The sequence below is a fragment of the Apis florea genome, unplaced genomic scaffold (assembly GCF_048593485.1).
Source record: "Apis florea isolate Af1SG1 unplaced genomic scaffold, ASM4859348v1 contig_3758_pilon, whole genome shotgun sequence".
NCBI classification, from domain to species: Eukaryota; Metazoa; Arthropoda; class Insecta; order Hymenoptera; family Apidae; genus Apis; species Apis florea.
In genome coordinates, this window is record NW_028256839.1 from 276024 (window position 1) to 299778 (window position 23755).

Here is a 23755-nt window from a genome sequence, read left to right on the forward strand (position 1 = left end):
ATAATTATGGAAATTTTTTCGACAATTATAATTATGATTCATGTAACTCATAACGTCCATCAAAATTTTTGTAAATATGATATAATAGTGTCTAATCGTTAATAAATCAGAATATTAATAAAGAATAATCAAGGAAGAAACAGCTTATCATTTCTTAAAAATCTCTTATTTACACATCGTGCACACCTTATGTACGCATTGTGACTTTATCATCAGTTGCTTTTCGAAAACATCGTATACCATACGTTTTTCAGTCATTATTGTTTGCACTTATGAAATATAGTGAGTAAAGTGTACATATAGGGTGATTCAATATAATTTGTGTAACATTAAAATCTTTATATTATAAGATATTTTCTAAATAAAATGTATATAAAATAATAAAAATACTATATAAAATTTAATAAAAACGAAAATAATAAATATTTATTTTTCAATTTATTTTGCATTTATATTGTATAAAAATTTTTGAAAATTAGAAATAATTTTATAATTTTAAATTTTAAACATTATTAATTTTAAATTGAATTTTAATATATAAAAAATATATTGTATATAAACATTAGATTTAAAAATTTTTTAGTTTTTATGAAAACACAATATTTTAATTTAAAGTTATATATAGAGTTATATTTTAAGTTATATATAAAAAAATATATTATACATTTAAATTAGAAGAAAAAAAAAATAGAAAAATCACAAAAAATATATTTTTATTAAATCACGTATAAAATATTTTCATGAAAAAAGGAATTTCTAAGAAATCTAAGAATTTTCAAAGAATTTTCGTGTCCTTGCACTCAATTTTTTCTCGGTTAGCTTTATTTTTTCCATCTTCTTCACTAATTGTTAAGTGTCTAATTATTAAAATTTTGTGACAACGAGTGTTGTTTTCTTTCTATTGTTTTTCATTCCAGCTTGTTGTATTCTTATATTCTTATGTATCACTATATTTTCTTGTTCCTCTTAGCGTACAGAGAGAAGCGGTAACAGCGGAATCAAACGAGAAACAATTGAGGGTGGGAGGTAAAAACGAGGAAACATAGTATCAAGCAGACAGAAAAGTGGTAGGGATGATGTCGGCCATTTTAGACCACGTGATCGGGCGTGGCGTAACGTCATCGACGATCAATACGCCGTTGAACCTAAATAAGAGAGAAGGAAAAAGAGAAAAGAATAATCGAATCCTTGAAATTGCACTATTTCTTTCTTCTTTGCATTGTCTATATAATTTGACAAACTTAGAATCCTTATGTAATTTAGCATTGCTGAAATCTGAATTAAAATTATAGGTTAGATTTACATTTAAGCCTTTTTTTGTGTCAATCATATAGTCAACCAAAACTATATTTGCATAAATATAGTTACATTTATACAGTAGTAAATCGATACATTTATATATTAATATAATTGTTAACAAAATACTAAAACGAAATTTGTATGTTTTAAATTATTTAAGTTTTTGAAAAAATTTAATTCGGAGAATTATTAAATTGTGATAAATATTTTTAAATATAATTAATTTTATATAAATAACACACACACACACATATATATATATATGTCTTATATATATTAGTTAATATATATAATATAAAAATATAATATAAGTAGTGCAAATAAGATATAAGAAATATTTAATAAAATTATATTAGATTAATTTATATTTTTTTATCCTACTAAATAAATAAATATAAAAATTTTATATTTTCTATTAATTTTTTTGAGCGATTACTTAATTTTTAATCATGATATTATAAATTTCACTCCACCCAGTATATCATTTTTATAATTTCTCTAATCTCTATTATATCTTCTATAATTTTAGAAATTCTAAAATTTCAAATATTTAGTATAAAATATCTAAAATAGTGAAATTTAGTAGCTTCTTGGAATATATATATTTAATTACAATAGAAATTTCAAAAATAAAAAATTTTAACATTTCTTGCCATCCACAGTTTTAAACATATATTTAAATAAAATTTTCTTAGTTTAGAAAATGTCATATTTTTTATAATTGTCCTTTGTAAATTTACTTAGGATTAAATAAATTATATAAAACAGTTACATAATACAATTTAAAAAAAAATAATTAAAATGTAAAAAAATATAAAACAACAAATTTTAAATATTATTATGTAAATTTTAAAGTAATATTTAAATAAAATAAAAAAATCCCATTTAATTTAATAGATATTAATCATTTTTAAATTATGAATCATTTGATGATTTAAATGTTTCTTAATTTTCAATCATTTTTATATTTTTAATAGTATATTTTATAATTATTACAAAAAATAAAAAAGATAAGAGATTCATATGTTTATGTTTTAAAATATATTTTTGAAACGAAATATATTTAAAAATAAGTAATGGAGAATAAGTTAAAAATATAAAAAATATAAAGGAATGTTATTTTATTAATGTTTGTTGCATACTATAATAAAGACAATAACATGGTAATATAGATTTCTTATTTAAATAATTTGTTAATATAATATTAAATTGATTGATTGCAAAAAAACAATCAATAATTTATTAATAATTAAATATCATTTTAATAGTTGATAATTAAATGTAGTTTAACCTATTTTAAATTGAGTATTTCAATAATATAGATATTATTTTTACATTGATTTTACTAAATATATATGTAAGTATACATATATAATTATTATTATACAAAGCATTATTTTTAAAGATATATCATGTTTTCTAGATTAAGTGTAACCTAATCACCGTGTTCATCGCAGAATCATTGCCATTGTGTACGCATATTCTATGTCTCAGTATTTTATTTAACTAGATATCATATTTTTTAATGATAAATGTCATAATCTTTTTTACTATTAGTTTAGTAACATTGATATTTAACATAGTATTTATAATTAGTATATTAATATTTTATATATATTTATATTTCTGAAATATCATTAGCGTTACTATTTCAATTTTCACGTATCTTCTTATCTTTTTTATTTATATCATTCTGCTTATTTTTTAAATATTAATTTAAATAAATATATAAGATTATTTTAATAAATAGTAATAGCAATAAATAGTAACTATATAACTTTAATATAAAAGTCATTTTTTGTCTTGTTATTAATTAATGATCTATGATTTGTATTTAATAAATATATATAAGTGTTTCTCGGACCATCTAAATGTTTTTTCGATATGTAATAGTGTAAAAATCGATTTTAATCTTTTCAAAACAATAATTATCAAATAAAATAAAATATATACAGTTCAATATGCCATTTTTTGTTTTTATTATTAAAAAATTTTATAGTGAATAGTTCAACATATTTTAATTTTAATATGTTTTCTTAAAATAATTTTAATTTAAAACAAACTAAACATACAAATATTAATATGTTTGATTATTATTACATATATATTAATATCTTTGAAAATATTTCAGACATAAATTAAATGGAAGAAATATTTTTTTATAAATATCATTTTTTTCATTTTTTTTTAGTTTTATTTTTTTATATTTATATAAAAATATAATTTTTTCTATCATATATAGCTAATATTATAATGCATTTATTGATATAGTATGATCTTAGATTTTAAACTGATTTTAAAATCAGTTTGAGATTTATATTGAAGTTTCATTTTTCAACAATAAAAGCGAACTTAAAAACATAAATAAATATATTTATTTGTTTTAATAAATATTCAATATGATGTCTTTGTACTTCAAGACATTTTTTGAGATAATAGATTGCTCTTTCAATGATTTCAGATTTAATATACATGTGCTGCAATTATATTCGTTTGTCTGACATTTTAAGAATTTCTTTATAATTCTTTAATGTTCTTTGCAAAATACAAGATTGGGCAAACAAGCTGATCGTAAGTTCATTACGTTTAATCTATTAATTTGAGAATTGTTGAGATTCTGTATTGCGTAAAGTATGTAAAAAATGTGTCAGATATTCATCGCATCGATACCAAAATTTTAAATAATTATTTGATGAATAATTTTAATAAATTTTAATTTGTCCTTCAAAAATTCAATGTATATTTCGAGTTTTTATATTAATAATTAATAAATTGAACTCAATTATATTATATTAATTTATGACAGTACATCAAACATTTATAGCTAATAGTTTCTTTTTATCAATTTATCTCAATCTGACCAATTATTTTAATAATTAATTATTTTAATATTTTAATAATTAATAACTTTGAAATTAAGATTTATGAAGAATAATTCAATAAATAATATTTTTGTGAAAAACATTTCATTATTTTCATATTTGTTGTATTTCATTAACAGAAAATGTAACAATTTTGAAAATTGATGTGATAAAAGACTTTAATGAACAAATAAATAGAAAGAATTTTTATACATAAATCATCCGAAATATGCTTGTTATTAACACTAGTTTACCATTTAAATTATTTTATACTAACATGTGGATTTTTTTGAATTTTAGAGAATTATATTTCTCAGATTTATTTAATACTATTATATTTTATGTTTTTTTTTTCGTTGACACTATTAATTTTAAATATTTTAATAAAATTGCATACTAGACGCAATTATATTCTAGAAATCTTTCTTTATAAATTTCTTTTTGTTTCAGATTTTTTTCAGATATTATCGAATTTACCTATATGAAAAATGAAAATCATCTCAATTTTTTTTGCTTTGAATAATACATTATGGATCCTTTGTCGATAAAAAGATATAATAAGAAGCAAATATTTAAATCTAATCTGTCTAATTCAAATTGTAATTGAAATTTGTAATCAATTTAATGTAAGTTTTAAATTGATTTTAAAATTTTAGAATCTAAGATCATTTCAAAATCATTATTATATATGAATAAAATATTGCAATATTAATTACAGTATAATAGTGATAGAAAAAATTAACTTTAATACATAAAAAAATATAATGATGATTTAAAAAAAAATGACATTTGTAAAAAAAAATATTTTTTTCGTCTAATTTATTTTCTTAAAATCATAAATTGTTTTGGAAATGATTCTCTTACTGCTACATTACAGAAAATATTATAAGTATATAATCTATTTTACGCAAAATATTTTATATATAATGTAAAATTCAAGATGTTTATTATATTATTCAATTATATATTTTTCACGAAAATTTTAAAAATTTATTAATAAAATAAAAATATATTTTAAATTATTTTTATTACTTTTATTTATTATCTTAAATTAAACTGTGTAATCAAACAATAATTTTTAATAATAATTTTAATATTAGAGATAATCAACTCAAATAGTAAAATTAATAATTTTAGAATAAAATACATAATCTAATGACGAGAATTATAAATGAAGTTAAATTGCTGGTCGTCAGCCAAATAGTAATTAATTTCTTAGAAGTTGGCAGGCTGTGTTACTGAATATGAATGAAGCCGCGAAAGATTGAGTTATTATTAAATTTGGATTTATTCCAAATTAGATGATAGAAAGACTAACTGTGAATAGTTTATTTAAAAAAATTGTATTTTTATTGTAATATTGCTCTTTGTGGTAAAATCTTTTTGTAGTATAAACGCTAGAGTTTAAACTCGAATGTATAGGAAATCAAAATATAATATTATTTATATAAAATTAATAATATAAACAATTGAGAACGTGGAAAATTAAAAATATGGAAATACGAAAAATATTCTTCTTTACTATATTTTGAAATATCTTTAAGATTAAGAAACAAAAAATTTCTTAGAGAATGTAAAAATTAGATTCTATATTCAAAAAATTTAACAATCAATTCTAATAAATTCTATTAAAAACTATTACAGATTTCTTTTATTTAAATTTACTATGTTATAAGATAACTGTATTTAAAATTTTTTAAGATAATTATTATTTTTTAAATTAGAAATATATATAGTTTGATATTATCGATATTAGCTAAGTATTTTTTATTAAAAATTATTTTATTAAAGACTTCACTCATTGAAAAAAAGACATTAGTTTGGAGATCTTTCTTTCTTTTGTGAAATTCAGTACATCTTTCATGTATTGAATTTTATTTCTCAAGAAAAACATAAATATAAATATAAGAAGACTATTTCAAATTCTTCTTATTTTTCATATATTAAATTTCATAAATTTATAATTGAAATACCTCCAAAACTAATCATTTTTTATAGAGATGGAACAAAACTTGATTTTTAGATTTATGAATTTGAAATTTCAAAATTCTTGAAGCTTAAAGTATTTAAAATTCAAAATACTTTTTCTTCTTCTTTTAAAGAATAAATAAATATTTATTCAAATATTAAAATCTTAACAAATTTCATATTAAGAATAGTTCGAATTCCAAATTCCAAAAATTCGTAATAAATTTGTAAACTAGAAAATAATTTATTTTCTAAAAATAGTTCTTTATTTTTATATATCTCATTGAATTATTTAAATGAATTAATAAAATCATAATAATTGAAATAAATTTAAAATTGAAAATGAATGTAACATTTCATATGATCATAGCATTTTTGTAAAGATTTATATAATTTATATTTATTCTAATTTTAAGAGTTTCAAATCACAAATAATAAAAAGTTTCAAAATTCGAAAACTTAAAATTTCTTAAATTTCCAAGTTTTGAATTTCTATTTTTTTTATAATAAGTATATAATAATGCCGTATAATCATGAGAAAAGATAATAATGATAAAAGAATATTTAAAGAATGCGCAAATCATCGACACAAAAGGAATGCGGCTAGTTCTAAAAATTTTCTTGCACAAAATCGCTTTTAAACATTGTAAAAAAGCTGAATTTAATATTAAATGAGAAATCTTATAATTTCAAAAATGAATTAATATCATCTTATAAAATATGATCAATTATATTGACATATTAAAAATGTTTTTATATAATGAAAATAATTAGAATATAATGAAAATTACTTTCATTTAAATACTGCATTTCTGATATAAAATTCTGAATAGTTATTGATATAATTTATTGATATTGATTAATTTGATAATTAATATTTTGCATATCATTAAAAGTTTCCGTATTATTTTGCGTCATGTTTGTTAACAATTGGCTATTCAATGGAAAGATATTTAAATAATTTCTTGAAAAATGAGATTTTGGATAATTTCAAATATTGTTATCAAATTAATTTTATAAAAAAATTTTAATTTTAATTCTTAGGATTAGGATATAAACTTAATAAATTAAATAAAATTTTCTGATTGATCCATTTTTTAAATTCCTTGGTTATTCAGAATATTTAGAAATTACGATAAAAGTTTCGATCAATGATTAGCTATCTAAGATAAAATATTCATAGAATAAGATTGAACGAGTAATACAATAAAAAAAAAAAAAAAGAAAGAAAAAGAAAAATGATTTAATAAAGATTAAAAAAAAAAAAAGAACATTCTTATAATTTTTAAAAAATAAATTTGCATATAATCTTCTAATTGAATATGAATAAATTAATGATAAAAGATTATTTTAAATATTTAAAAAAGTAAATAATAAATGTAAAATATATTTTTTTATTGTCAAATTCTTATTTTAAAATTGTGTAGTAATCAGATACTTATATAAATAAATTTTCAAATTTTTTTTCTTGTTATTTGTTTTTTTTTAAATAAACATAGTTTATCAACTCCAAATAATATCTGAAATAATAATGGTGTATTTTAATCCATTAATATTCATTTTTATCATTTTCGTTAGTAAAATTTATTAATAAAATTACATTTTAGTTATCAAAGTTTATAAAATAATCATATTTTTCATATAAAATAAATTATTTATATTTAATTAAACAATATTATAAAAACTTGTTTTTCTTAAAATATCAATAATAAAAGTTATACTATTATTGTATTATTTTGACTCATTCATATAATAAATGATACTATAATATTATTTTTATTGGGATGTTCCAATTTTAATTTAATAGATTCTATGTTATTTTCTTCTCTATATATATTTTATATATTAAAGAATTTATGATGATTTGACATATTTTTAAAAAAAAAACATTGATTGAAAAAAAAAAAAATATTAATAAATCTACTTACTATTTTGCCGAATCGTTGAGTTGATACTCGTTGCTCCTGCCAAAACATTGTTGGACCCCGCTATCAGCCCAGAGTCTATTCATCGCAGCCAAAAGTTCCTCACTAAATGGCTCCGTATCTTCCATTCTTTGGATCACATCAAATACCATTTTCGCGTCCGGCTAGAAAACGATTTTCAAATTAGTTAATTTTGAATTAATTTATTATATCAAATTGATATAATAATAAAAAAAATTCTATTCGTTAAATTATTTATACATTCATGACTTTATTTGGATATTTCCTCAAATCAGAGATAATTGAAAAATAGATGACATCAAAAAGATATGTAAATTGATATTATAAATTTCTTAAAGATGGAAAATCAGTCTAAAATGATCATCTTTTTATTTTGTGGCAGCATTATACATTTATATGTATTCAATTTTAAGTTATTGTCATCGAGCATAAATTTTTTCAATATAGAAATAAAATTTTTCAAAAGTATTATCATTAGTTAATTTTTTTCTTATCTATATATATATTTTTCTCATCTGTCTCATCAAGTAAATGATAATAAATTGAATTTATAAATAAAATTTCTGGTTTCTCAAAAGTATTGTTATTAACTAATTTTTTCTTATCTATACTATATCTAAACAGGTATTCATTCAAGAATAATGACATAAATTATATACTATCCTTCATTTAATATTATATTTAATTTACTTATTGATGATACTTATTAATGAACTTTTTCATTTATGTACCAAATTTATAAACACAATGAATAGAATATTTCTTTCATAATTATTCTTTTCAAAATTTTATTCCGATTTTGAATATATACTTATTATGTCTGAAAAAAACTTCTTTTTTTGAATATTTTTTCTCACTTTTTCAATTCAAATATGTTATATAAAAAATTCTGTTAGTGCAAATAAAATATGAAGCGTAATAATAAAAAATAATAAAATAATAATAAAAATGAATAAATATAATACAGAAAGACAGTTCAATAAGATCAATTACAAAATCTTTTAATAACTAAATTATACTTGTTAATATTAGCTTAGACTGCTTAGACAAAAAATGAAAAAAAAAAAAAATAATAAATAAAAAATACATAAATGAAAGTTAATAGTACCATATATACTTATAGTTAGATAATTGATCTTTCTAATGTTATCAATTAAAAGATAGAAATTAGAATAATTTTTTAGTTTTAAATTTATTTGATACAAAAATGTTCTTTTTATGTCATTTTTCTTTTACTATATAGATAAATTTAAATACTCGAAATACATACGTATAAATCATAAAAAATATTATTAGAAAAATGAAATCTTTTAGATGCTTAAGATTTAAATTTCCTCATAATTATTGCTTAGAAATATATTAAAAAATTCATTAAGTCAATTTATTGAAACGCATTTTAAGCACCATATTTTGTGCAAATAACAGATAAAAAAATCTGTAATAAAGATATTTTTTTTTATAAATTAATATTATATTGAAAAAGAATATTTTAAATACAATATTTAAATACAATAGAATACTTTAATAATAGAAGTAACGATTTTTACAACGATATAAATAAATTATATTATAAATATAATAATAATATAGAAATATAGAAATACATTAGTTATATCGTTAATAAATTAATAGAAAAATTTTAATTAAAATAATTGATTTTTTTCTCGAAAAAAAGAAAAACTAAAAAAAAAAAAAAGGAAAAACAATTTATTTTTTCCTAATCAAGGTAATAAAAGAAAAAAAAATAAAAAAAGATAAAATTGTCTAATTTTAATACAATTTAATTAATATGCAAAACTATTATCTAAATTAGATTGAAACATTGAAATAAATTTTTATATTATAGTGATGGCATTTTTTTGCCAAATGAATTCTATTTAAAAACTTGAGATATAATAAGAAAATAAAGGTTAATAAAACTAATAAAACTTTTTTTGTTTAATAATATAAAATAATGAAACGGTTAAATGATTAAAATATAACTATTTAATCTTTATTTATTGTAATAGTTAAATAGTTAATGGTCAAATTGAAAAAATAGTTATTTATTACGCCATTATTATATTCAAATATTTATTCGTCAAATTTTTTGCATTCTGATATATATATAAAAACGTCTTCACAAAACTGTAATGAATTACAAAATGTTTCGATGACTATTTCTTCACATTTTTTATTTAATAAAAATATTAATATTTTACTCATTCCATTTTTGTCAACTTTTCCTTATTATGCTAATATGTATATTAAAGTCAACGTTAAAATTGTGAAATTTTTTTATTATTTTCCATATTTGTATTTTTCTTTTATTTAATATAGAATATCAGCATGTCGCTTTTAAATAGGAACATACAACAATTGTTTAGAAAAAAGGAATACTTTTTTGATAATAATTTCAAAATATATATAATATACTAATATAATATATTATATATTATTTATATATTATATAATATATAAATATACTTATAGTATAAAATTTGAATGGATTTGATTAGATTTAAAATAAGTTTAAATTAAGTTTAGATTAAATAGATTCAAGTTAGATTTTAATTAAATAATATACTATTATTTATAACATATTATTTTCTTTAATTCGATTTTCTAATTAAGTATTGAATAGATTTATGTTTAATTTGAATTTATTTGAAAACTTTGAGCTGAATCTTAACTAAAATTAATTGAAATTAAACAATTAAATTAAATGATATGTCATATTTAAAGATGTAATTATAACATATCTAATGTAACTTCAATTTTGCTTAAATTTATTCTGATTTTAAATCAAACATAATATAAATCGAAATCTATCCCAAACTTTATTAAAGTATACAGAATAAAAAATATTTTTTCATATATATTTAAAAAATTAAAGTCAAGCAAAAACAATTATGCAAAATATTTAATTTTAATAAATAAATACAATAAAATTATTCGTAAATTATTATTATAAATTACTAATATATACTATATAATATACTATATTACTAAAAACATAAATATATAAATATATATATAAAATTCAAACAAAAATTAATTTTAAGGAATTACATAATTTAGATATTTATAACATTCGTAAAATATTTATCGAATTATTTTTATATAAAAAAAAAATTTAGACTATTTTAATAATTTTGAGAGCGATATTGTTAAAATTTAACTAAATGATTTAAGTATTATATAAAATGAAGTATCTAAGCTATAAATAAATAAGCTATCGCTCGAAGAACCACCTACGGTTGTAAGACCGTACAATTGTTTGTATTGTGAGCCTTGAGTGAATGATGATTGGTTCTAAACGTTTGCGGTTGACTAACGACTGACTGAATTTTATTTCTGATTTCTAACTGTGCTCTGATTTCCACTGTATCTAACTCGATTTAATTTGAATTGCTAAATTATAATTATCTAATCTTAAAAAGCGTTACGAATTTTTGTTCTTAGAGGTTAAAAAGAATGATTGCATTGGAAGACGGTTTCTAAGAATAGATTCTCAGGAGATCGTGTCGCAGCGCATGGAGATTTTTGCAATTTTATAACTTCTATGATGATCCATCATAAGCATTGCGCATTTAGAACACAAATGTGATTTGTAAAGTAATCATCATTGTTACATCTTGTTATTGAGAATTTGGAAAATGTGAGAGAATTATTACTAAAACCTAAACTTGAAAATGCTGGAATTATTGAAAATGAAATTCAAACTGTCTTTAACAAAAAATAATCATTTTATAGATGGATGCATAAAAATCATATGAGTAATATATATTTCTTTAAATAAAATTATATAATCTTTAATGCATTGTTCTATGCAATTCGTTATTTCTTAAATATATATTAAATATCTCTTAATAGGTAAATTGTAAAATTAGTAAATTGATCGATATTACATATGAGTTAAATTGAATAAATTGTCTATAAATATAGCTTAAGGAACAATATAAAAGAAAACTACTTAAAATTTTATCTTTATTAAAAAAGAAAAATTTTAAAATCATGCTTAAATAAAAGAAGTTTATACTCAATTTTTTACAGGAAAATGTTAAACATTAATGTGAGATTGAGTTTATTGTTTTTTCAAAATAACGATTATATCGATGCAACATCAAAAGTTAAAAGAAGAAAAAACAATCATAAATTACATATAAATAAATTATTTTAATTTATAAATGCAATTATCCTGTACTATTTATTACAGAAAAAATATTTTAAATAGAGTTTATTCTGTTTCGAAAATGAAGTATTTATTATGATTAATTTCTTTGAAGATAAACTCATAAACAATATATAAAGATCATCTTTTTAATGAAATCATATTATTTTAAATGTATATTTTAAATGATATTTAATCAATGTCATTTTAAATAAGAAAAAATATATATTAAATATATATTTATATTGTTCATTTTTTTTTAGTTTACAATGAGGTTTTGTCAAATTAAAATATATTCAAAATTAATAATTTTTTTCTATAAATGATTTAATAATTTTTTTTATATAGAATAACAATTTATTATAATTATTAGTATATTATGAGATATATGATTACAAAATTAAAAAAATTATTTTGATTTTTATATATTTCCTGTGTCCACTTAAAAAAATTAATAATATAGATTATTTTTTTCTGTACTATGAAATCATAAAACTTTTGTTTAAAACATTTTTATAACAAATAATTTATAAATTATTTTAAATTATCAGATTATATGATTTATCCGGTATAATTTTATTTTAAAAAATATCGATAATTCACTTTCGCAGAAAATAATTATATCAAAATATTACTTCGAAATATTATAAACTTTTTTAAAATATTTTTTTTTGTATGTGGAAGATGATTAAATTTATAATCTTATATAATATAATCTATATAGATATATAATATATTCTTCTTTGATTCAATTAATTTATATACAATAAATAAAATTATTAATGATTAATAATATTTTTCATTTGCAAATAGAAAAAATTGCAAATTTATTTATCGCATTAACAATTTGCACGTGCTATTAGCAATCAAATAAAGCTATAGTTATTTACTGCACTACTTATACATATTAGGTATTATACTTTTTAAGTAATATAAAAGATTTTGAACTGATTCTTTGTTTTTCAAGATGAATCTTACATTGCCTATTTATGATTATGAATTGTATTTTTTACAATGAATAATAATGTGCTCCACTGTTAATTGTACTTTTATAATTTTAAAATTTGAAGATATTGATTGAATAAGTAATTGACGTGGCAAGATGTAATCATTCATGTAGCCTGATCATAATAATTCTTGAAATTACAATTTAATCTTGCCTTTATATATTAAATCAACAATTTTCTTGAAAAATCGTGATTAAGGTAAAGACGTTTACTTTTTATTTTATTTAATTTTCTTTAATTTTCTGTTTTGAATTAAGGAATATAATTAAAAGCAAGCTGTTATTATAAGGATTCAGAAAGAAAATATTAGTTATTTCTTTAGCTACTTTAATTGCTTTTTGCAATCCCTATAATGTCAACGTTAAATTATTACTGAAAACTACGTATCCAGAGTCGTTTGATGTCTTAAAATTGTTTATATATATATATATATATATATATATATATATATATATATATATATATTACATGATATGTAAATGTTTTTTTTTAATTCAGGACACAGTTTTCAATATAGTTGGATCAATTTTTTAGCTATACTTAAATGATATGATATTGATTTGAATTTGAATCAAATAAATCACGGAAAGGTGCTATATATTGATTTGATCGTGAATTGGATATTCATATCGTTTTTGTTTAAAAATTGTTTATTTTGTAGTAAAAGAGAAGAGAAGTTTTTTTGAATAGAAGTTAGGAATTCAGTTTAGAAACACACAATTAAGTAAATAAATCATATTAAATTATCATATTTCATGTGATATTTTGCATAAATAATAATTTATACAATGATAAATCTATTTCACTAAAGCGGCCAATTGCAATACAAAACTATTCGTTAGTATTTAGTAAATTAAATGTATTTGTTACTTATTCGATGATGAATTCTCGAATATTGGTTTTGCATAGTTCTCGCAGAATTGTAATATTAAAGTTGTCACGGATAATAATATGAGATATATCATATTTGAATTAATTTAGACACTTGATTAATTAATAAAATTATTTCTATTTCATCCAACTTACTCAACGTGCAAGATGTTAATATATTTATGGGATACTATCGATTTTAGAAACCGAAACAAATACAAAAATTGGTATATAAAAATGTCGATTAATGTCAATATTTATTTATAAGATTATAAGCACTTGAAGTTAAACAAAACGAAAATAAAATCTCTGTTAAATAAAGCATTGAAATCTGATCCCGCTCTGCTTAATTAAATGAAATTACTTATAACTTAATAAATAAGACATAATCGATACATTCATATATATCAATTTTTTGTGTTTGTTTTTTACTTCTAAAATCAACTCTTCAAAAATATGACGAGAATAAGATATATATTTCATATAGTTTTATAGAATATACTATTTTAATAATAATATATAATTTCAAAATTGAATGCGATTCTTAAATGTAGATATTATGAACATGATTCTTCCATTTACATAGATGAATTGTTACAATTTTTGAAAAAGTTTTTTATTTTAATTAAATTATAATTTTTAAAGTAAATACATTTAATAGAAATTTGTAAATTGCAAATATTCATATTGTTTAAAAATCATTGAAATTCCATTGGATAATTTGAAATAATATGCTATTTATTGTTTATAAAGAGTCGTATTTTGGAAAGTCGTCTACATACATTTACAGTAGGTTACAAAAGTATTCGATATATTCTTGATAGTTTTTAAACATTTTAGCCAGAAATATAAATACTGATACTAAATAAGATTATTTTTATATTCAGTTGATGTCAAACTATCATTCCATTAACGGTAACATAAAAGTATACGGTAAAATATTCGAAATGATTCGGATGAACGAAATATATATGTTAATAGAACTTGTTTAAAACAATGAGAGGTATAGTAAGAGAGAAATCTCAAGATTATGTCAGCAAAATGATTCACCAATTTGTGTAATAGATATAACATATTTATTATAAACACCGTTTGTAGATTACAAAAGTATTCGAATGCTGATTTAAACACTTTAGCCAAAAATATAAACACAGATAATAAGTGAGAGAATTTACATGTTCAGTTGATGTCAAGCTATAGTTCCATTAACAATAAAATAAAAATCTGCGGTAAAATATTCAAAATGAATAAGTGTGAAAAATGAAAAAGTCTGAAATAGAAAAGTATGAACGAAAACCTATCCTTTGGCTGCATAAGGATGGAAAATCGTATAATGAGATAGCAAAAATTGTAAACAAAAGTAAATGTACGGTATATTATATCATAAAAAAATTAAAAACTGAAGAAACAATTGTGAATAAAGTTCATTCAAGTCGATCAAAAAAATTAACTGAAAGAGAGGAAAAAATTATTATTCGCAAAGTAAAAAAAAATCCTGTTATATCTGCATTTACACTTTCAAGTATGATATCAGAAATGACAAAGATGTTCATCCTCAATTATGTCGACAAGTCTTATGAAATAATAATTTTCATAGTAGAGTACTAAGAAGAAAGTCGTACATTAATAAGCAAAATCAGAAGAAGAGATTGACTTTTGTAAAAGCATTTGTAACAAAAGATAATACTTTTTGAGAAAAAGTGATATTTTCTAATGAATCTAAATTTAATATTTTTAATTCGGATGAGCGAAATTATGTATGGAGAAGACCGAATATTGGACATCGAAAATACCCAACAATAAAACATAGAGGTTCAATTATGGTGTGGGATTGTATGGCAGTTAATGATACAAGAAATTTAATATTTATTGATGGAATACTCGATAAATACAAATATTTAGATATTTTAAAGATCTCAAAGATAATTGGGATTGTTAGAAGACTTTTACTTTCAACAGGAGAATACTTCTAAACATACAGCGCAGATCGAGAAAAAATGGATCGTATACAATATATCTCATATGTTAAATATTCTACCACAAAGTCTAAATATAAATGCCATCGAAAATTTATGAACTGAAATAGACAAAAAATTAAATAAACTTCAAATATTTTCAAAGCAGATGCTTAAAGAAAAAATTATAAAAATATGAAATTCTATCGATTATAATTTTACAAAATCACTGGTACATAGTATGAAACATCGACTGAGACAAATTATTATCACCAAAGAAATGATCCAACAAAATATTAATGTTAAATAATACTGCATATATGATACTTTTATAATCTACTAACGGTGCTTGTTTATAATAAAAGTATTATAACTACTGCACAAATTGGTGAATCATTTTGAAATTTTATTGACATGATCTTGAGATTTCCCTTCTACTATATACTTCTCATTATTTTAAACAAGTTTCTTTAACATATATATTTCGTTCATCAAAAATTGTAAATATAAGCATTCGAATATTTTCGTTACCAATGAATATACAATGTTACGTGTATACATTATATATATAACAATATATGCACCAATATGCAACTACCATTTATTTATTTTTTCTAAAACATTATGGCATATAAAACATATAATGAATTATATGAATTAATATGAATTAATAACGCCACATTTAATATCTATCCATAGAAAATTTGGATATTTCACAAAATATACTCTAAAAATAAAATATAAAATAATTTTTGATCGATTAAAATTACAATGACTGAAGTTAAATTAATAACAATACATTTAATTAAATTTATAGTTATATATTTTGGAACCAGTTATCACAATAAATAATATAGAAAGATTTTTATTAATATTTCAAAAATTAATAAATATTATTTTCAAATTTTATATTTGCAATTTTATCTTTTACTCAAAATTTTGATTCGAAATATGATGATTGGATTATATTATATTACAATCATATTTTGAGTTTAAGAAAGAATTTAATTGAAAATATTTATTGTTAAAAAAATTTTATTAGTATATAGTCATAATATCATAGAAGAATCATGTTGAATAGGATAATATTTTGTGATAAAGTAATTTTGAATAAAAGTCTAATGTTGATGAATATAGTTCTGTAATTAATTACAAATTTTTTGTTATAATTTTATTATTAAAATAGTTACAGTTATAGTTATAGAATTTATCATTAAATATGCGAAAAATGAATATGATATATTTTTTTCGATAATCTTTATTATAGTTTATACATGTATATCCTTCACTACTGTCCCATTTATAATGGCATCAATTGTAATGGCATATTTTTTACAGAGAAATATTATTAGCCATATATAAATTCATACCTAAAAATTAATGAATTGTATAATTAAAGAATTAAATGAATTTCGATAAAATACTTGATTCGATGTTAGATTTCCTTATTTAGAAATTTCCGCTATCATGTATATAATTTGATTTATTAAAGGGATAGGATGTCACAGCGTGCATCAATATAACATATAATAGAAATTCTATTGTATAGAGAAGGCACTCGCGAGCGATAATAAACATGTCAAGTCGATTTAACTATGCGAGAGATATAGTCTATATTTCTATAGTCCGAACTATAGTCTATATTTCTAGAGTCACGGATAGAATGAATGACATTCTGATTTTCATTATTTTTTCAAACTGATGCAATCTAAAGTTTACGTATTTGAATATCTCCTTATTTCATAATAGAAGAACATCAACTGCAACTAACATTTTTTTTTGTATAAATTTAAATTACTTTTGTAGAAAAAAAATTGCATAAAATAATAAAATACAAAAAAATAAATGAAAGAGTTTTTTGTTTTAGAATGAAAAGATTTCTTATTCTTTGAATTCTTATATTTTTGTGTACCAAATCTGAATCTAGTCATAAAAATTGATTAGAAAATATGAATATAAAATATTGATTTTTGTTATATTTACGAAATTAATAATTTTGTTTTCAATATTTTTATCAATTGTATTGTATAATTCTTCCTGTAAAATCAAATTTGATTTATTATTAAATAAGATTTAAAATTATTCAGATAAATATTCTATGAATATTCTATAATTTTCTTCAATATATTAAAATTTCAAAAATTTTTTATTTTCTATTAAAATTTTTTTCTTTTTAAAATTAATTATTAAAATCAAAATATAAATGTTTAGAATGTTGTAATTAAAAATTATGTCAAAAATTGTTTAATTGGCAAATTATGATTTTTGTTAAAAATGTTCATATATATATATATTTATCATATATATTTATTATAGATTATATATTATATTATATACTATATACATATCATGTTAATACTCGTTATTATATATATCATATATATAAATCGTCGTTATAAAAATAACATGTACAGAATTAAATTTAATTTCAAAATTTTGAACTTTTTTATAAATATTTAAAAAACAGAATAAGTAAATTAAAATAAATAGATAAGTATCTTCGAACTGTGGAGAATTACAAAAAGATATTGAAAAAATAAATTAAAAATGGCTCAAAAATTTTTTTAATTAAAACATTGTTTTTGAAAAAATCAAATTAGAAAATATAAAAATGTAAATTTAGTTAATTTCTGTTAAGAAATTTAAATAATTTTTATGAATTAATAAATAGATGGAGTTGTTTTACATGAAAAAATAAATAAAGAATATATAAATTTTTTGTCAAGATTCATTTTCGAAGAAACTGAAAAATTAAATTGAAAAATATATTTAAAAATTTATTACAATAAATAATAAAAAAAATTGAAGAATGAAAAAATTCATCTGGAAAAATTTTTTTAATAAAAATTTATATATATGTATGTAATGTGTGCAATAAATACACATAGAATAATTATGGAATATTTGGAATAATTTTTTTACAAAATCTCTTTGAAAGAATGAAATTTCATTTAGGAATATTTTTTATGATAGAATAATAGTGCATTGAACATTGATATTGAACATTGTAGAATAAAAATTTTTTTTATCTTAAATCATTATAAAAGTATATTTTTAAAAAATGAAAAGAAAACATTAGAAATTTAAAAATTGTTTTTATTTTTTCATTTTGAATTAATGTAATTTGCTAATACATGTTATTAATTGTTAAAAATGAATTCAAATTTAGAATTTAAATCTTCTAATATTCTAATAATAATTTTAAATGTTAGAAAAGAAATATATTCAATATTTACAATTTAATATATTTAATTTAATCTTGTCCTAATAATACTGATAAAAATTAATCTTTAAATTTATTCAGATAATAATAATGATAATAATAAAAATAAATAGTCAAAAATCGTTATAATTTTTTCATCATTAATTTTCCGTTTTAGAACAAATGGAGTTAGGCATAAATATTAAGATAAAATTATTGAAGAATAATTAATGTCCTCTTAATTATTTTATGTCGGAAATTTGTTAATTTCCAATAAAGAAAAATAAGTCGTTTGTAAAATATAATTTTTAAATGCCATGAACAATTACAAGCGGAATGTATTAAATTGAATCATGTGATAAAAGAAATCATAAGTCTGTTTCAGTAAAAAAATGACAACTACGAACAATTTGTCGCTGACAAACAAGCTAAAAGGAAAAGAAGATTATAACGATTGGAAGTTTAGTTTTAGGAAACCATACAAGTATATCTTAAATACATAAACTTATTAAAAGATATTCTATTTGTATTAAAATTGAAAATAAAATCATGAAATATCATTTCATTAAACAAGTTAATTTATTTAAAATTTAATTTAAATTTTAATAAAATTAATTATTTAATTTTTATTGATACAACAACGAAAATAAAATGTATCAACTGAATATATAATCGGAAAAAGTATACAAAGTTTTACAACAAAATTAGTTTGAAGGACAATAATATTTGGTATAAGAATTAAAAAAAAGCATAAAAAAAATCAATATGCATTCAAATTTGTATGAACCAATGGAAATTTATTCAATCAAAAACATATTATTTTACATTAAAAAGATATTATTTTATGTATGATATATTATAATATATTTTTTGAAAATCTGAAATTAAAAATTGATTCAAGATGTATAAAAATATGACAAAAAATGAACAAAATAGAAAAATAAAAATTATTAGATTTGATATTAAAAAAATTTTAAAAATTCTGAAAAATTTCTAAAATTTTCTAAATGAATAAATATAATTTATATCTATATATGCTATAATGAAAAAAAAAAATATAGATTTATTATAGAAAAAATCAGAAGTACATTATTGAGTATACTTCTGATTATATTTTGCCTAAAAAATTTTAGATAGAAGTTATTGCCATACATTTATATTTTAAATAAATTTTTTATAATAAATTTTTTACCAACATTACAGAATTTGACTTTAAAAGAAGATTCTTTTTCTAAAATCAGATTTAAATCATTTGAAAGTATTTGATTATTTGATTAGATATAACAAAATAAAGATTGCAATAAGAAATTGAAAAAGTTAATGTTTATTGAATACATTGAAAATAAAAAAAATAAACTAATAAATCTAACATCATAAAATTAATTATAAAATTATTTATAATAGAAATATTATTTCTCTAAAAAAAAGTTTATTTCAATTTGAAAGCAATAAAATTGAAATTAATTATATATTTATATTATAGATAAATGAAGAATGGATAAATAAAACTATAGATAAATAAAAAAAAATGAAAGAAATCAGAATAGAACACAACAAATGAATATAGAAGAAAATGAAAAATATAAAATGAAAAGAATAATGTAAAATATGAATCAATTAGTATAAAAGTTTAATAAGTTTAATGATTTTATGCATATATGGTAATGATAAATATGAACCAAATTTGATAAGAAGTTATTCAATCAGAAAAAAATGGATAAATGCAATGAAAGCAAAAATAAGTTTATCAAATAAAAAAAGTCCAATTAATCTAAAATGAGTATTTAAAATAAAAAGAAGAAAACAAGATAATTAAATATAAGATAACAAATAATAATAGTAACAAATTGTTTTCATGTAAGTTAATGAAAAATACAATATTTTCTTGTTATTCACTATTCAAATATAAGATTTTTTTTACAAATATAATATTTTTTATGTTAATTTGAAAACAGTATTCCTGAATGAAAAATTAGATAAAAAAATTTACACAATATAAACTTTAACACAATATAACTATTTAATTTAATTATTAAAAAAGATTGAGAAATTTCCTGATAAAGTAATATGCCTATACAGCACAAACTTATGGAGTAAACCAAGTATAGAAAATAAATTGAAATTAATTCAAATATTTTATAAATTTTATACTATATAAGATTGATTTATATATTTTCAAGTATCAAAAAGATAAAAGATGTTTAATACTAATAATTTATGATGATTAGATCATTATAATTAATTTATTAAATTTAAAAATTAAATTGTTCATTATAATTAAATTCAAAAAAATCTATTAAAGAACTTGAAATTTTTCTTAAACATTAAACTATGAAACAGTAAACTATGAAAATAAGAGTTATGATATTCTGTCAAAATAATTACATAAAACAAGATTTGACAAAGTTTAAAATATAAAATTGTCTGTCAATTATTATACTTCTAATAAATTAAGCGCAATAAGATAAATGAAAAGATTTGATAAGTTCTGATACCAATAATTTTCCATTTTAAGAAGCTATAGATATAATTATAATATCAATCAAACTATTTGATTTGATATATGTCTAAGATATATTAAAATTCTAAAACATTTTCAAAGTACAAATAAAAGTGGAATTTTAATAGAACTCATTGTCTACTGTAACTTTGATTAGACAAATAATAAAACAAACAAGAAGTTTATATGTGACTATGTATTTCTATTTAAGAGAGCAATCATCTAAGAACAAAAAATAACAATTGTTTTATTCTCTTATGAAGTTGAATATACTTTATCATTGAGCATCATATCAAGCTATACTTTGTAGTTTAAATTTATCATAGTAATATTCATGAAAATTAATTTTTAAATATGTTTATGATATTAATAAAAATAAATAATTAAAAATAGTTATAATTTTTTCCGCTTCATCAATACAACGTCAATACAACAAAAAAAAGAGCAGAATAAGAAACAAAAAATATTAGATTCGAGAAGCTGAATCAATTGGTACTCAAAACAACTCATCACGCTCGTTTTCAAAACATGAGCTCGTTTATTGGCTTTAGGATAACGCGATGCTGTACATTCGATAAATACGATGGTAAATATGTCGAAGAGAATGCATTAGAGATTGCCTCAAGATGCACATTGATCGTTTAAGTGGTCGAACTATTGATAATTTTTAACTTTTCTTCAGATCGATAAGTCTTATTACTTACTTGCATTCGTTATAAAAATTTCCATTTAACTCTTTTATGAAATTTTATGTACCTATTTAGAATTTTATAAATTTTTTCTTAAACTTATTTTATTATTTTCTTAAAATTATATAAACAAATTATTTTTTATTATTTTCAATAAACAAACACAACAACAAATAACAAATTATTTTCTATATATATATAGAATTTTGAATAATATTTAATTATCAATTAATGAAATTACTGAATTTTTTATTAAACAATAAAAATTCAAATATGAATAATATATTGAATACATATAGCTATAAAATGCAAAAATAGATACAAAAAAAAAAGATAAAATACAAATAGATTAAATAGAATACTTATTATAATATTTAAAAAATAATATAAATTTTTATTTAAGTTTCATTTCTTTTATTCATAAAAATATAAATTTATACATAAATATTCATAATCTAATAATAAAATAATATATAAAGAAAATAATAAATATATTATATTATTTGTATTGTGAAAATTCTTATTTTCTTATATATATTTTCTTATATCATCTTATATATAAATTTTTAAATATCTTTATATATCGAATAATAAATTTAATCAGAAATTAAAATTTTTCGTTTTATTAGGGCTTTTATTTTTTATGGATTGGTTTTTTATGTGGATTTTTTATGTAGCAAAATCATATATATTTTAAAACTCGTAATTCTTTTCTATCTTTTAATGCTCAAACCATTCTCAGATCATTTAATTTATCAGAAAATTTTCCGTATAAATTTTGTTAAATATTACACTTATTATATTTCTATTAATTATTTGTTAATTTTTATTAATTAATTATGAATTTCAATATAATTTATTGCAATGGGTATTTACATAAGTAATTTGATATAAAATGAACAATATTTTATGATTATTAAAAATATAGTCATCGATCATCACAAATCTAAGAAATTAAGATTATTTCAATAACGAAATAAAGAAAAATGTAAGATTTTTCAAAACGATCATATTACGGATTCTACTAAATTAATATTTATTAAAGATCCTGTTTCTCAACGGAAGTGTCATTTCAACTTACCTCTCTCTCATTGGTCGAAAAGTTGATGTCCAAATTTGGCATCGCTCTGAGAATAGCGACTAAAGATTGTATCGTGTTGCTATACACTACGGGCCTATACTGCTTAAAGTCTTCAGGTGTAAATCCACTTTCATGAATAATTCTGAAAAAAAAAAATAATGTGTATTTTGTTGAATTACTTTAATATAAAAAATCAATAATGAGAAAATATTTATTGTTTATAA

General features: G+C 18.9%; 1 protein-coding gene across 1 annotated transcript in view; it reads right to left on the minus strand.

Annotated features, from left to right (window-relative positions):
* The window catches only part of Galphao (G protein alpha o subunit), a 102171-nt gene that overhangs the window by 26689 nt on the left and 51727 nt on the right, over positions 1-23755 (minus strand). The window contains exons 4-5 of the mRNA XM_086915033.1: positions 23532-23673; positions 8057-8217 (exon numbers count right to left, since the gene is read on the minus strand). Of these exons, the coding sequence (XP_086771159.1) occupies positions 8057-8217; positions 23532-23673 (303 nt within the window). The remainder of the gene's footprint in view (positions 1-8056; positions 8218-23531; positions 23674-23755) is intronic.